This window comes from Prionailurus bengalensis, chromosome B3 (assembly GCF_016509475.1).
Source record: "Prionailurus bengalensis isolate Pbe53 chromosome B3, Fcat_Pben_1.1_paternal_pri, whole genome shotgun sequence".
NCBI lineage: Eukaryota > Metazoa > Chordata > Mammalia > Carnivora > Felidae > Prionailurus > Prionailurus bengalensis.
This window is the reverse complement of record NC_057355.1, coordinates 136,392,019-136,404,991: the sequence shown is the minus strand read 5'-3', so window position 1 is coordinate 136,404,991 and position 12,973 is coordinate 136,392,019. Positions and strand designations below refer to the sequence as shown.

At 56.6% G+C, this 12,973-nt stretch overlaps 1 protein-coding gene across 1 annotated transcript in view; it reads right to left on the bottom strand.

The window, feature by feature from the left end:
• RIN3 (Ras and Rab interactor 3) overlaps positions 1-12,973 on the bottom strand; it is a 123,171-nt gene that overhangs the window by 25,824 nt on the left and 84,374 nt on the right. The window contains exons 5-6 of the mRNA XM_043556879.1: positions 10,077-10,168; positions 1,023-2,582 (exon numbers count right to left, since the gene is read on the bottom strand). Coding sequence (XP_043412814.1) covers positions 1,023-2,582; positions 10,077-10,168 — 1,652 coding nt within the window. The remainder of the gene's footprint in view (positions 1-1,022; positions 2,583-10,076; positions 10,169-12,973) is intronic.

Here is a 12,973-nt window from a genome sequence, read left to right as displayed (position 1 = left end):
GCAACTCTGCAGCCTACATGTCATGACCACCCCCCTCTGCAGATGGACCAGCTCGGGCTCTGATGGTGTGGGTCACAGCTAGGTGGGGCTGAGCAAGGATCTGAACCCATGGCTACTTGCCACCGTGGCTGCTTCAGGTGACAGTAGGGAAACGTTCTTGGGAAGTCTTTTTAGCTCCACCCCATCCCCGGGGAGCGGGGAGGGTCTCAACTACTGCCTAGTAAGGGGAGGCCCCCAGGTCCTGTCTATCTAAGAACACACCTGAACTGCCCTATCCCTGGGGGATAAGGGAGGGACCCACGCTCTCGTGGTTGAGTCCCAGGAGAGATCCAGATAACGCCTTCCTTCCATGCAGGCCTGGGCCTGGCCCATGTCTGGGCGTGGCGCTGGTCCTAGCTATCTGCCCTCCTCGTCACACCTCCTTCTTCCCCTTTGCTTCTCCAGCCTGTGCGACAGGACGCGCGGCCGCCCCGGTCCACCTCAGCCCACTGCTGCCCGTCCTTCCAGGCCCGCATCACGACCCCACTGCCCCAGAGCAGAGCAGCTAGAGAAGCGGCGACCCGAAGGCAGGGACTTGCCGGTTAGCTTCCCCCGAAGCCTCTGGCTCCCGTGGGAGCTGGGCCGAGTCCTTTCTTCATCTACATCCACAAAACGAGAGAGAGCTGTGGCCCGTGCCCTCTGGGGGCCCGGCATCTCTGAGAGCCACCAGACCTGCGGAGACTGCTCTGGCCCTCCGCAGCCACGTTTGTTTGGGCCCGGAGACTGCTCTGGCCCTCCGCAGCCACCTCTTGCCTCCAACTGCTCCTCGTGACTCGTCTCCCTAAGAAAATCAGGAGCACCTGGGGGGGGCAGGGGGCGCGGGGAGGTCCCGCTGGCCTCATATGTGGCTGGGGTTCTCCCACCGTCTACCTGGCCCAAGGGCAGAACTCGGAACGGCAGAGGGGTTCGTTCACGGAAAGGGTGGATTGTCTGGAATCGGCCCTCCCTGCTGCCCGCGCCCGGCCCCCCTGCCCGGGACTGACCTAGCTCCTCCTCGGAGTGCAGGGTGGGGTCCACCAGGGCCTTGAGCTCGGTGCTCTGCAACAGGTAGCTCTTGAGCTGGGTCATCATGGTGCGGATCTCCTGCAGCATCTCCGTGCTGGAGGTCTGGCGTGCCATCATCTCCAGGCTGTAAACTTTGTAGTCCTGCACCAGGTTTCCGAAGTACGAGGCCTTGTCCTGGGCCAGCTCCACCACCTTCTTGTACAGCTTGCGGTTGTTGGAGAGGAAGGCGTGGAAGACATTGGTGAAGCTCGCGAAGCTGAGGCGGTGGCGTGCCTTGCCCAGGACCGCCGAGGGCTTCTTCTTCCCGCCGGAGCTGCCGAAGTGTTCTAGCTCCTCCTCCGTGCTGCTGGTGGAGTAGGAGTCCTGGTCTGTGGCCGAGGCAGGCACTCCCAAACTGTCCGCGAGCGAGGCCAGGGAGCCCTTGAACTCTGGAGAGCTCTGGGGTCGGGCACCGGTCTGGGTGTGCGGGCTCTGAGTCCTGGTCTGGGGGTCGGGGCTTTGGCCTCCTCTGGACGGACCGGGTGTGGGTTTCTCACGGGCTTCCTCCTTCGTGGGAGGCTCCGTGCTCTCCGAGGGGCTCGCGAGGCCCGAGGCCAGCTGCTGGGAGATCCGTCTCCTCCTGGGGGGCGGGACTGGGGGTTGCCGGATCTTCCTCGGCGGCTCTGGCATGCTGCCCGGATCACTGGCCTTGGCCACCGCTTCCTGACCTTGCTCTTTGGTCCTCGGAGGCCGCTCCCCAGGACTGTCTGAAGTCCCCCGGGGAGGCAGGCTGAGTGTGGATGCCCTACAAAGACCCAGCTGGTCCCCCTCTGCTGCCATCCCCCTGTCCGCCTTCCCTGCACTCTGGTCCTCCAGGGAGACCTTCTCAGAGATGCGGCGTCTGGGAGGAGCCGCCGGGAGGTTCTTCTTCACGGGTGTCGGAGGGGCAGGGGTCTGCGGCAAGGGGCTAGGGGGCGGCCCTGGCTTCACCTCTTCCTCCCTGAGGGGGCCCAGGCCTGTGGGAGGGCGTGGAGACCTCTCACAGGCTGCCATGGGTGGCTGGCTTGGAGGGTCTGGGGGGCCTGGGGCATGGGGTGCAGGGTGGGGGGCAGAGGCTGGAGGCGTGGGAGGAAGGGGCTCTGGAGGCGGGGGAGCAGCCACTGGGGGGGAAGCGGGCAAAGGACAGGCCAGAGCAGGATCAGGAGCAGGGGCTGGAGGAGGCCGGAGGGGGCCGGAGGGATGGAGAGGGGGTGCCGGGGGAGGGGGTGCTGGGCGGCGAGGGGCCCACTTGGAGGTGGGAGGCAACGGGCGTGAGGGACAGCTCTCAGGGGGTGGCTGGTCGGCAGGCAGGGCACCGCCACCGCAGTCCTCGATGAAAATAGGATTCACAAACCACAGGCGGTCATTTCCTACGGACAGCTCGATTTCACATGAGCAGTTTTCGTAATGGGCGCTGGACTTGAGGCTGGAGGCTGGCGGTGCTCCGGGGGCTGGGTCTCTCGGGGGCTCCGCTGGGCTCCCACCTCCTCGCCGGGGGTTCAGCGAGGAGTCCCAGAAGCCTGCAGAAACGAGAGAGGGAGAGGCTGGTCAGTCCCAAGGCCGGGCCCCCTACCTGCCCGATGGCGTCAGTGGGCGGGGTGGGGGGGCAGGGCCGGTCACAGCATTTGCTTCACTGCTCCGATGGCTGTTTCCCCTCCTGGGCTGTTTTAAACCTCTCCCACCACTTCCTGCCTCGAGAGGGGAAGCCCGGCTTGATCCTCCCAGGCGCTGCTGGGGTGGGGCCGGGACACGGCGGTGGCAGGCAGGGCTCCAGTCCTGCCCCTTGGAGTGAGACAGCCCCCCACGGAGGGCACCAATGGATCGGGGTGCAGGCATGGGTGGGGGGACAGAAGGCAAGGAGGTCTGCAGCCGACCAGCTGGGTGCCCTGGGGCAGGTGATGTGACCTTACCAGGCCTCTGCCTGGTCATCTTTAGAACGGAGGTCCCCACAGGGAAGGGGCTTTGGGCCTGTCCCGGCCACCGCGGTTGGTTGTGTGCACGGAGAACAAAGCACGCACCGTGGCCTGTGAACTCAGACCTGACCATCCAAATGGGGGACACCGGCCCACTGCAGAATGCTTCTGTCAATCTCCGTGTTAAAATAGGAAAATGGCCCACGCCCTGCATTTGTGTGTGTGTGTGTGTGTGTGTGTGTGTGTGGTGAAGGGGGTGGGTCAGAAAGCAGGGGATCCTCCACTGCTGGCTGGCTTCCAGCACATGCCTCTCTCCTGACCCACCCCTCACGGACAGCCCACGTCCGTGACCACCAACGCAGGCCCGGCCCGATCTAGATGTGGTTGGTCCACGCCAGGCTTGTTCTGGGTAACGGGCTTGGAACGTCCCAGCTGAAAGGGCACAGGGGGTTGGCTAGCTCAGGAGTCCTTGGGTACCAAGCCCTGTGGAGAATCTGAGAGAAGCTTGGGCTCCTTCAAAAAAGGGCACAGGGGCACGATGTTTTGAGCACAATTTCAGATGGTCTGCAGGCCACGCTAGACTCGCTCAAGCTGCTCCTCCTGGATAACAGCGGGGACTCTAGTCTGTTTATTTTCGAGAGAGAGAGAAAGCGGACGAGGGGGAGAGAGGGAGGGGGACAGGGTCCGAAGCAGCCTCTGTGCTGACAGCAGGGAGCCTGATGTGGGGCTCGAACTCACACACGGCGAGATCCTGACCTGAGCTGAGGTCAGATGCTCAACCGACTGAGCCACCCAGGCACCCCCTCTTTTCGAAAAAAAATTTTTTTTTCAGCCTGTTAATGTTAGACACTGATAGTGCACCGTCCCTTGTTAACGATGGGGCCAGGCCTCCAGCCTCCCGTCCTAGAGCTCTTACCTTCTGGGAGGGATTCATCGGTAAGAAAAGTACCAAAAATAACATCAGGAACAATAACAGGTGCGAACACGTCTTGGGTGCTGGCTGTGTGGGCCACTTGCTTTACACGGACCATCCCACTGACGCCTGACCACGGGCCTCCGGTGTGAGTCCTAATATTGTCCCCATATCACACGAAGATGAGAGACCCAGAGAGATTCAACAACTGCCCAAGGTCACAGGTTGGTGAGTGGAGGAACTGGGATTTGAACCAGGTCAGGCTAGTTCTGAAGCCTGTGTGCTCACCCCCCGTGGTGTGTGCCTTCCTTCGTAGGAACTTGCGACACTTTCCGGGGTCAGAGTGATAGGGTGGTGTGCACCCCAGAACTGGCGATGTGGTAAGAACACAACAGCCTCTTGAGGGCAAAAGAAAGAGGCCACCACAAGATGGCTGGCAGGACGATGGGGCTGCCGGGACACTGACTGAAAGCGAGTGTGTGCGTCAGGAAGGAGAGCGGGGCTCCCGGTTCAGCCCCGTCCTGGGCAGAGACCCCGTGTCGGGCATCCTGAGCGTCGCGGCCAGCTGTCTCCACAGTAACAAGGGCGGCAGACTTTCACGTGACCGTTCCCCATTTGCCACGCCCTGCGTACATCACAGCCACTGCCTGAGGACACGGGGTGCCCGGGGTGGATGGGAGCCTCTGGGCTCTCTCACATCCGGGGTGGGATGCTCCTCACGACCGTCTGGGCCCTGCACTTGGCTCTCTTGGGCAGCTACTGACCTCGCCGTGACTGATCCGCTCCCCCGGGGTGCTTCACACCAAGCACACAGATGTTCTGGCCCCGAGAGGCGAGCATCGGAAGCACCGTGCCCTGACTACACAGGACCAGTAGAGAGTCATCTCGTCTGGAAGAATTCCCAGCAAAGAGAAGCCAGTCTGGCTCAAGGGTGAACTGGCAGCCGCCCCACATGTGAGCTGAGGTCCCTGATGCTCACCACCAAGTTCTCTGAAGACCTTCCTTTGGGTGAAGATGGTGGTCATAGGCTAGATGGTGAACACAACTGTCACCGATGCCTGGACGTTCTCGGCATTGCTGTCTTAGATCGTGGCCATAGCCTGCCCACAGCCCCATCCAGTTTCCTCCTTGGGACACCATGCTGGGCTTGGTTGCTCTTTGTTCAGAATCACTGCCGACCCTTTACTTTTTTTTTAATGTTGGTTTATTTTGAGAGAGAGAGCGAGAGAGCGAGAGCGAGAGCGCGTGAATGGGCAAGCAGGGGAGGGGCAGAGAAGGAGGGAGAGAGAGAATCCCAAGCAGGCTCTGTGCTGTCCGTGCAGAGCGCAATGTGGACTCCATCCCCCTAACCGGGAGATCATGACCTGAGCAGAAATCAAGAGTCAGACATTAACCGAGCTCTCTGAAGAACTCACTGCCAGCCCTTCAGGCTGGCATTCGAGGCCTATGGGATCTGGCACTGTGCATCTTTTCCAACTTCACCCACTCGCTTCCTCCTGAATGTGTCACGGGCTGCCCCACCTTAAGGTCTTGGCTAATGCTGTGCCCTCTGCTTAGAATTCTTTTCCTAACCTCCCCACCTGGCAAACTCATACTATCTGTCACGACTCAGGTCGACAGCCTGCCTCAGCATAGCAAGGTGGGTCCATCATGCACAGAAGAAAAAAAAAGAAAAAAAAAAGGACACATTTTCTACCACTCAGATGTAGATTCTGGCAGGAACAGACATTGGGGTTCAGAACGATGGGCCCCGGGCCTGGGTGACTAAGGACTGCTCCCCTGCCCCTAAGCTAGGCCTGGTGGCTACGCTCTGGCAGAGCAGAGGCCTCAGGGCCAAGGCCACTCTGGGGGTGGGGGGAAGCTGGGACCTGAGGATCTGTACCTTAGGGTCTGGGGGCCTGTTAGGGAACCACAGCAGCAGCACAGGCCTTTATGCTGGAAAAAAAAAAGGAAGTAGGTAACTTTCTCTGTAGCCTGCAGAATGCCAAGGCCAGAGGAGAACCGGAACACTGTCGTGCAATGCCAGTGGTTGGCAAAGCTGGGGGTGCTTGTGCCCACTGGCATCCTGCCAAGCCCTGGCTCAGCGGCCAGAGATCCCCTGAGCACCCGTATCTTCACGGCCTCTGGGCTGCTGCAGACTGAGGTAGGCGCTTTGCCGGCCCTGTAGCATCCTACAGCTCGGCCGGGGACGCCTCTCACCAGGTGCCCACTCCTACGATCCTCAGAGGGGCCGGGCCAGGCCAGGCCGGGTCCTGGGCTGTAGGCTCTGAGGGCAAAGATGGTGAAGGTTTCACCCTTGGGTGGGGGGCAGGGGGCAGACTCGTGGCAGGGCAGAGAGGGGATGAGTAAATGCAGCAAAGCAGTCCAGATGTCATGGAAACAGCCTGAAAGTCCTCCGAGTTTAGCGAATCACTGTTTTTGTGGCATCCCCAAGATAGGCTGTTGGACAGTCATTCACACATGACTTTTCACTGAATTTTTAATAACTAGGAAATTTCACATTGTATAATGTAAAGGAAAAAGCAAATTACATGCAAATTTGGGAGAGCTATAGAACATGTGCTTTCTCTGAACATATCTTAAAAATAATTAAGCATAGCGGGTTCCTGGGTGGCTCAGTCGGTTAAGCATCAGACTTCAGCTCAGGTCATGATCTTGCAGTTCGTGAGTTTGAGCCCCGTGTCGGGCTCTGCACTGGCAGCTCGGAGCCTGCTTGGGATTCTCTCTCTCCTCCACTGTCTCTTTCTGCCCCTCCCCAACTTGTGCTCTCTCTCTCTCTCTCAAAATAAATAAATACACTTTAAAAAATATATTAAGCATATATAGATTGCAAGCGTGTCTGAGAACCTCTACAAATCTGACCCCTGGTTGCCATTAAGTACTTGCTCTAGGTTCCCCTTGTGCTGAGAATCAAAAGCATGCAGTTTAATCCCCATGTCAGCTTTGCGGCCCCAAGACAACCCCTCTGCAGCCTGGCTTCCTATTAAACGCCAGCCTTTCCAAGGCCAAACCTGGATTCTCTTACATCAGTTCATGAGTTACAAGCACCCGCTCTGGGCCACCACGTGGTGCTGACCCTGCAAATAAATATCTCTGTCCTGGCAACATCACCCCTGCCTGAGCACCAGGGCTTTGCTGGGAATTGGACTTTTATCACATTCTGCTCACTGTGTAAAAAGTGACTAGAATGCCAAAAAAATTACATTTGCAGACACTTGGTGATAGGAGGAAACACACAGCCTCACAACTTCTTCCAACTGCAAGGTCAGCGGGTGGCATGAGGCTGGCACCAGGGCCCGGCCCGGGGGAGGCAGGGGGTGTTGTCGGGGAGCAGGGACCCGCGGTTAGGGAGGAAGCCAGCGAGGCAGCTGCTGCTGCCCGCAAAGCCTGGCTGGCCTTTTGCTCTGTTTCTTGGAGACTCCTCAGTGTCCCTTCACGAAGTCACCTTTCATCTCTGCCAGTTTGAGGGGGCTTCAGGTCTTTGTCATGAGAATGCCTTGCCTGGAACAATGAGATGCTGGGGGCACAGTGCCCGGCGCATCCGGGCTCTTGGCAAAGCTGCTCCCTGCATATTTGGTATCATCGTTACGGGTGAAGGTCGGGAGGCCTACGGCTGCCCATCTCAGAGGCACCTCTGGCCTATGAAGGCATGTGCACTTTGGGCTCCGGGTCTCTGTCCATTCTGGGCATGGCCTGAAAAGTTAACCCTTCCTTGGCCACAGGGAAAAGTGGATTCTGGAGGCCTTGCTTTGCATTACAGCCTCTAGGGGGCGCCAGGTCTGACCAGAACCCTCCAGTTCCCAGGCTGCCGCGCACCCGGGTTCCATTTCAATCCGCTTCTCAGGGAAGCAGGTGCTGACAGACGAATCTGAAATGCCACTGTCCTCCCAGACGGCAACCTCTCTTCTCCACTTCCGTAAGGTGCCTGAGGTCGAGCACTCCCCGGACAGAAGGGCTTGTCTCTTCCGGAAAGGAATGTGCCTCTACCCAGGGGAGAAGATTCTTTTAAACACAGTGTGTGTCTAGGGTTTAGCGGGGGCAGCCATGTTCCTCCAGGTGAGCAAAACCTTTGGGGAGCCCCTGGACACCTGCCCGTTGTGTAATCCCTACCAGTTTTTTTTTTTTCTTTTCACAATCTAAGTGCCTGACTTAAGCTTTAATTGCTGAGGTATCCATTCCAAAGAGGCATCCTTCGACGGTATTTTGAATAAACACGTCGCCAGTCACAAGACTAGGTAACAGCCAGGCTGCCTTCCTCCACTGAGGCTCCTTTGTTCTAGAGATCTTGGTTGATTTAGACAGCTGACCATTTGGGCCACTTTTATTTTCTCTCTTCCTGCACATTAAATTTCCCTCTCATAGTTTGTTTGAAAGAGAGAGAGAGAGAGAGAGAGAGAGCGAGAGCTCACACACCCATGCATGCATAAGCAGGTAAGGGGCAGGGGGAGAGACAGGATCTCAAGCAGGCTCCACACCCAGAGTGGGAGTGGGGCTCCATCCCGTGACCCTGGGATCATGACCTGAGCTGCAATCAAGAGTCCGAAGCTTAACCGACTGAATCACCCAGGCGCCCCATCCCCCCTCATGTTTTAAATTCACCAATTAAGAGTGAGCCTGTGAAACCCTAGGTTTCCACTGTCAACCTCCAAAAAAGCAGAACCCCCGGCCCACATGTGCTTTCTCCCCATGACCTCACTGTGGGGCCCCAGGGGTGCTATGTAGTTTCTAGGTCTTGTAAGCAATAAACCTTTCTTTTTCTTCTTTTCAAATTTTTATTTAAATTCTAGCTAATTACCGTACAGAGCAATATTGGTTTCAGGAGTAGAATTCAGTGATTCATCACTTCCATACAACATCCAGCGTTCATCCCAACAAGGGCTGTCCTTAGTACCCATCACCCATCTAGCCCATCCCAGCCCCCTCCTTCCATCAAACCCTCAATTTGTTCTCTATCTTTAAGAGAGTCTCTTAATAAACCTTTATTTTTTTTCAAAGTCTCTTGATGGTTGTTGCTGAAGGGTGTCTTGCAAACGTAATAAGAACCACAAGGGCCGGTCCAGCCACAACACTGGTCACCTGTAGGCCAAGACCCGCACACGGCACGGCCTGAACCCCACTGTGGGGCCGAGGGCTGGAGCAGGCAGACCCCTCCCGTCAGAAGTAAACCTCTCCAGATGCAGCCCGTGCGTCTCACTTTCCCTGCTGACTTGGCCTCGGACTGGCCCCTGACTGCTTGCTGCAAACCTACTGTGAAGGCCATGGGGTGCAGGTGAGGGGCAGTGGAGAGGTCGTGCTTGGAGTCAGAAAGCCCTCAGCACATACCCCAGCTTTGTTCCTTCTGCCTGGGCCACCTTGGACAAGCTTCTCAGCTGCGCTCAGTCAGACTTGATTTTGTATTTTTTTTTTTTTTTGAGAGAGAGAGAGAGAGAGTGCGCATGAGCAGGAGAGGGCAGAGAGACGGAGACAGAAGAATCTGAAGCAGGCGCCAGGCTCTGTGCTGACAGCTCAGCCCGACGCGGGGCTTGAACTCACGAACAGTGAGACCACGATCTGAGCCGAAATCAAGAGTCAGATGCTTAAATGACTGAGCCACCCAGGCGCCCCAATTTTGTGTCTTTGAAATGGGGACACAAGGATTACACGAGACAATGCCAAGCAAGTATGGAGCACCGAAAAGTGTCATTATGCCACTTTAGACCTCAGAGGAGACGTCACTTGGGATGTGTGAGTTACAAACCTGTTACCCATCCCGCATTCAGCTCACAGTCATGTTCATGCTGCTCTTCTTTCTGGTGAAGCAGGGGAGCCCAGGGGGGCGGCAGGGCTGGTGCCCAGCTCTGGTCAGCGGACAAAGGCCTGGGAGTTTGGCTCGGCCTTGCCCAGAGCCACGTCCTGACTGCGGGTCAGCTTGTGCTGGTCCTGACTGGCCCCGGCTCCCCCAGACCCAATAAGGCTGCGCATCAGACCTTCTGGGTAGCTGTAAAAGGTGCCACTTTGGAAACTGGGAGAGTCTCCGGGCTACGGGGGCTCAGCAGCCAGGGGAGGGGTGGTCCCACAGGAGCTGGGTGGGACTCAGCATCCAGCTTGGCCTCAGCCGAAGGGGCTGCCCCCGTGCATAGGTGAGCAGCAGTCCTGAGGCCCCATTTCCAAAAGCCCTGCCACCTGGCCTGAACCTCGCGGGGACTTACCCAGGCCCAGGTTGGAGATGGTCTCGAGGTCTGTGAAGCTGTGGGCCTCAAGGATGGCCTGGGGCAGCCTCAGCGTGAAGGGCAGCAAATCTCTGTGGAGACAGGAAAGGTCGCAAGTCATGTGGGGGAGAGGGACCCATGTGTCCATTCCCTGGCCCCACAGCCCATAAAGGAAGCAACCCTGATGGCTGATGGGTCTCCATGCAGACTGGAAGCTTCCCTGGGGGCCCAGGAGCTGAGCCCTGTGGCCGAGGGAGCAACCAGTCGGCTCTAGTCCTGTGCCAGCACTGAGGGACCCAGAGAAATGGGAGACTGTGCTTGGGAGTTGGCGGGGGGGGGTCACGGCTTCTCCCTGGTTTTCCTGTGGGAAGCCCAGGAAGTTTCCTCTACTGGTGCTATTCTGGGTAGTGACCCACCCCTTCCTGCCTGCTAACCATTGTGGGTCCACGCTGAGATGGGCAGTGAGCACACAGTCGGGCTTCCCCTGTGAAGGTTACCAGTCGGCCCCTCTGGGCAGGCCGGGCCTAGACCCAGACTGCACCCTCAGTGCTCATTCCCAACTCAGGCCACCACTATCCCAATCTCTAACTTTGAAGGATGGCGCAATTCATCCCTGTGTTGCCTCAGTTTACCCGGTTGGCTCTCTGGCCTGCCAGCAGGGTTTCCAGCGGCTCCTCGGTCACTGTGTATGTCGTAATGGTCTGCAGAGTCCCTCAGCTCATTTGGTGCCCACCCCCGACCACCAGGACAATCTCCTATGCCCCCTCACCCCCCTTCTCTGTGTGCTGCTCAAGATGCCGTCGTGGTGGCTGCAGACCACCCCCAGCCTGGGACCCCTGCGTCCACGGCCTTCCCTGGCCTTGGCTCTGCCCCCTGCCTCTCCCGTCAGCTCCTCTCTTCTGTACCACAGACCGTTCTCTTGCACTCAGGGGCCTCCTGGCTGCCTCCCAAAAGGGCATGCTCATTTTCCTGTAGGGAGTATGCTTTGCTATGCCGCACCTCTGAGCTTTGCATAGAGGGAAGGCCCCCTCTTCCCCCCGACCACATCTACTTAGATTCTACACATCCTTTGAGGCTGTACCATGGAACCCCTCCTTCTCCATGACCCAGTGTTGTTCAAGGACTTCATCTGTCCCCACTCCCTGACACTTCATCCAATTCAACACTTCACCCAGGGGCTGCCTCTCTGATCCAAGGCAAAGCACCCACAGGATAGAGTGTTTGTTGAGTGACTATTATGTGCCAGGTACTGAGCTGGGTGTTTGCAGGCTTTGTGTCACATGATATTATTACCATTATGACGACGACGACGATGATGATAATGATGATGATGATGACTGTATCACAGCATGTGGGTGGGTATTAATACCTTTGTATTACTTAACGCTGGATCAGAATCCCATGAGAGGGCTGCTAAAAATGCAGATCCTCAGATCTACGTGCATGGGCTCCCAGGGTCAGGTCTGGGGGTGGGCTAGGAATCCATACACACACACACACACACACACACACACACACACACACGAGACAGAGTGAGAGAGAATGTGTGCAGGCTCATGAGCAGGGGAGGGGCAGAGAGAGAGAGAGAGAGAGAGACAGAGACAGAGACAGAGAGAATCCCAAGCAGGCTCTGTGCTGTCAGTGCAGAGCCCAGTGTGGGGTTCATCCCAGTCACCCTGAGATCATGACCTGAGCTGAAGTCAAGAGTCAGACGCTTAACCAACTGAGCCACCCGGGGGCCCCAAGAATCCATATTTTTCACCAGCTCTCAAGGGGATCCTAATGGACACAGCCTGGGATGGGAATCACAGCCCCCAAAACAAAAACTATCCATACAAATAAAAATTGAGCGCCTCTCCGGTTGTGTGTATGTGTATGTGTGTACCATTAAGTCCCTTAAAAAGCATTCACAAAAACAGAAATTTGAAAAATGGAATAATGCTCCAATGGAATAAGCATGAATGTTCCAACATGTCCCCCCCACACGTGGGTGGGTCAGCCTGTGTACCTTCCAGCGTAGGAGATGCCCGTCCCTAAAGGCCTCTATTCTACTCAGTGGTTTTTGAACGTTTTGACCATGACCGCCAGTAAGAAACACATTTGGCATCTCGAAGCAGTGTATATTCCCATGCACACGCTCTCTCCCTCACACACACTCATACACACACATAACTAAAGCAAGAGTTTAGCAAAACAAGACTTATTCTAACTTATGTGAGACACATTCTGATATTTCCCAGTTTCATTTAAATTTTCCTTTAATTTTTTTTTAATGTTTATTTATTTCTGAGACAGAGAGAGACAGAGCATGAGTAGGGGAGGGGCAGAGAAAGAGGGAGACACAGAATCTGAAGCAGGCTCCAGGCTCCGAGCTGTCAGCACAGAGCCCGACGCGGGGCTCGAACTCACAAACCGTGAGATCGTGACCCGAGCCGAAGTCGGTTGCTCAACTGACTGAACCACCCAGGTGCCCCTAAATTTTCCTTTAAAAGGAGAGCAGTCCTAAAAATTTAAAAAAACAAAAACAAAACAAAAGGGGCGCCTGGGTGGCGCAGTCTGTTAAGCGTCCGGCTTCAGCCAGGTCACGATCTCGCGGTTGGCGAGTTCGAGCCCCGCGTCGGGCTCTGGGCTGATGGCTCAGAGCCTGGAGCCTGTTTCCAATTCTGTGTCTCCCTCTCTCTCTGCCCCTCCCCCATTCATGCTCTGTCTCTCTCTGTCCCAAAAATAAATAAACGTTGGAAAAAAAAAATTAAAAAAAAAAAAAAAAAAAAAAAGGAGAGCAGTCCTGATCCACTAGATTGATTTTATGATCCCCTCCAGGGTGTTTTCTAACACTAACCACCAATTTTGCAATTTTCCACACACCAACAGGGTGTCCCACGAGTTAATTCCATTCT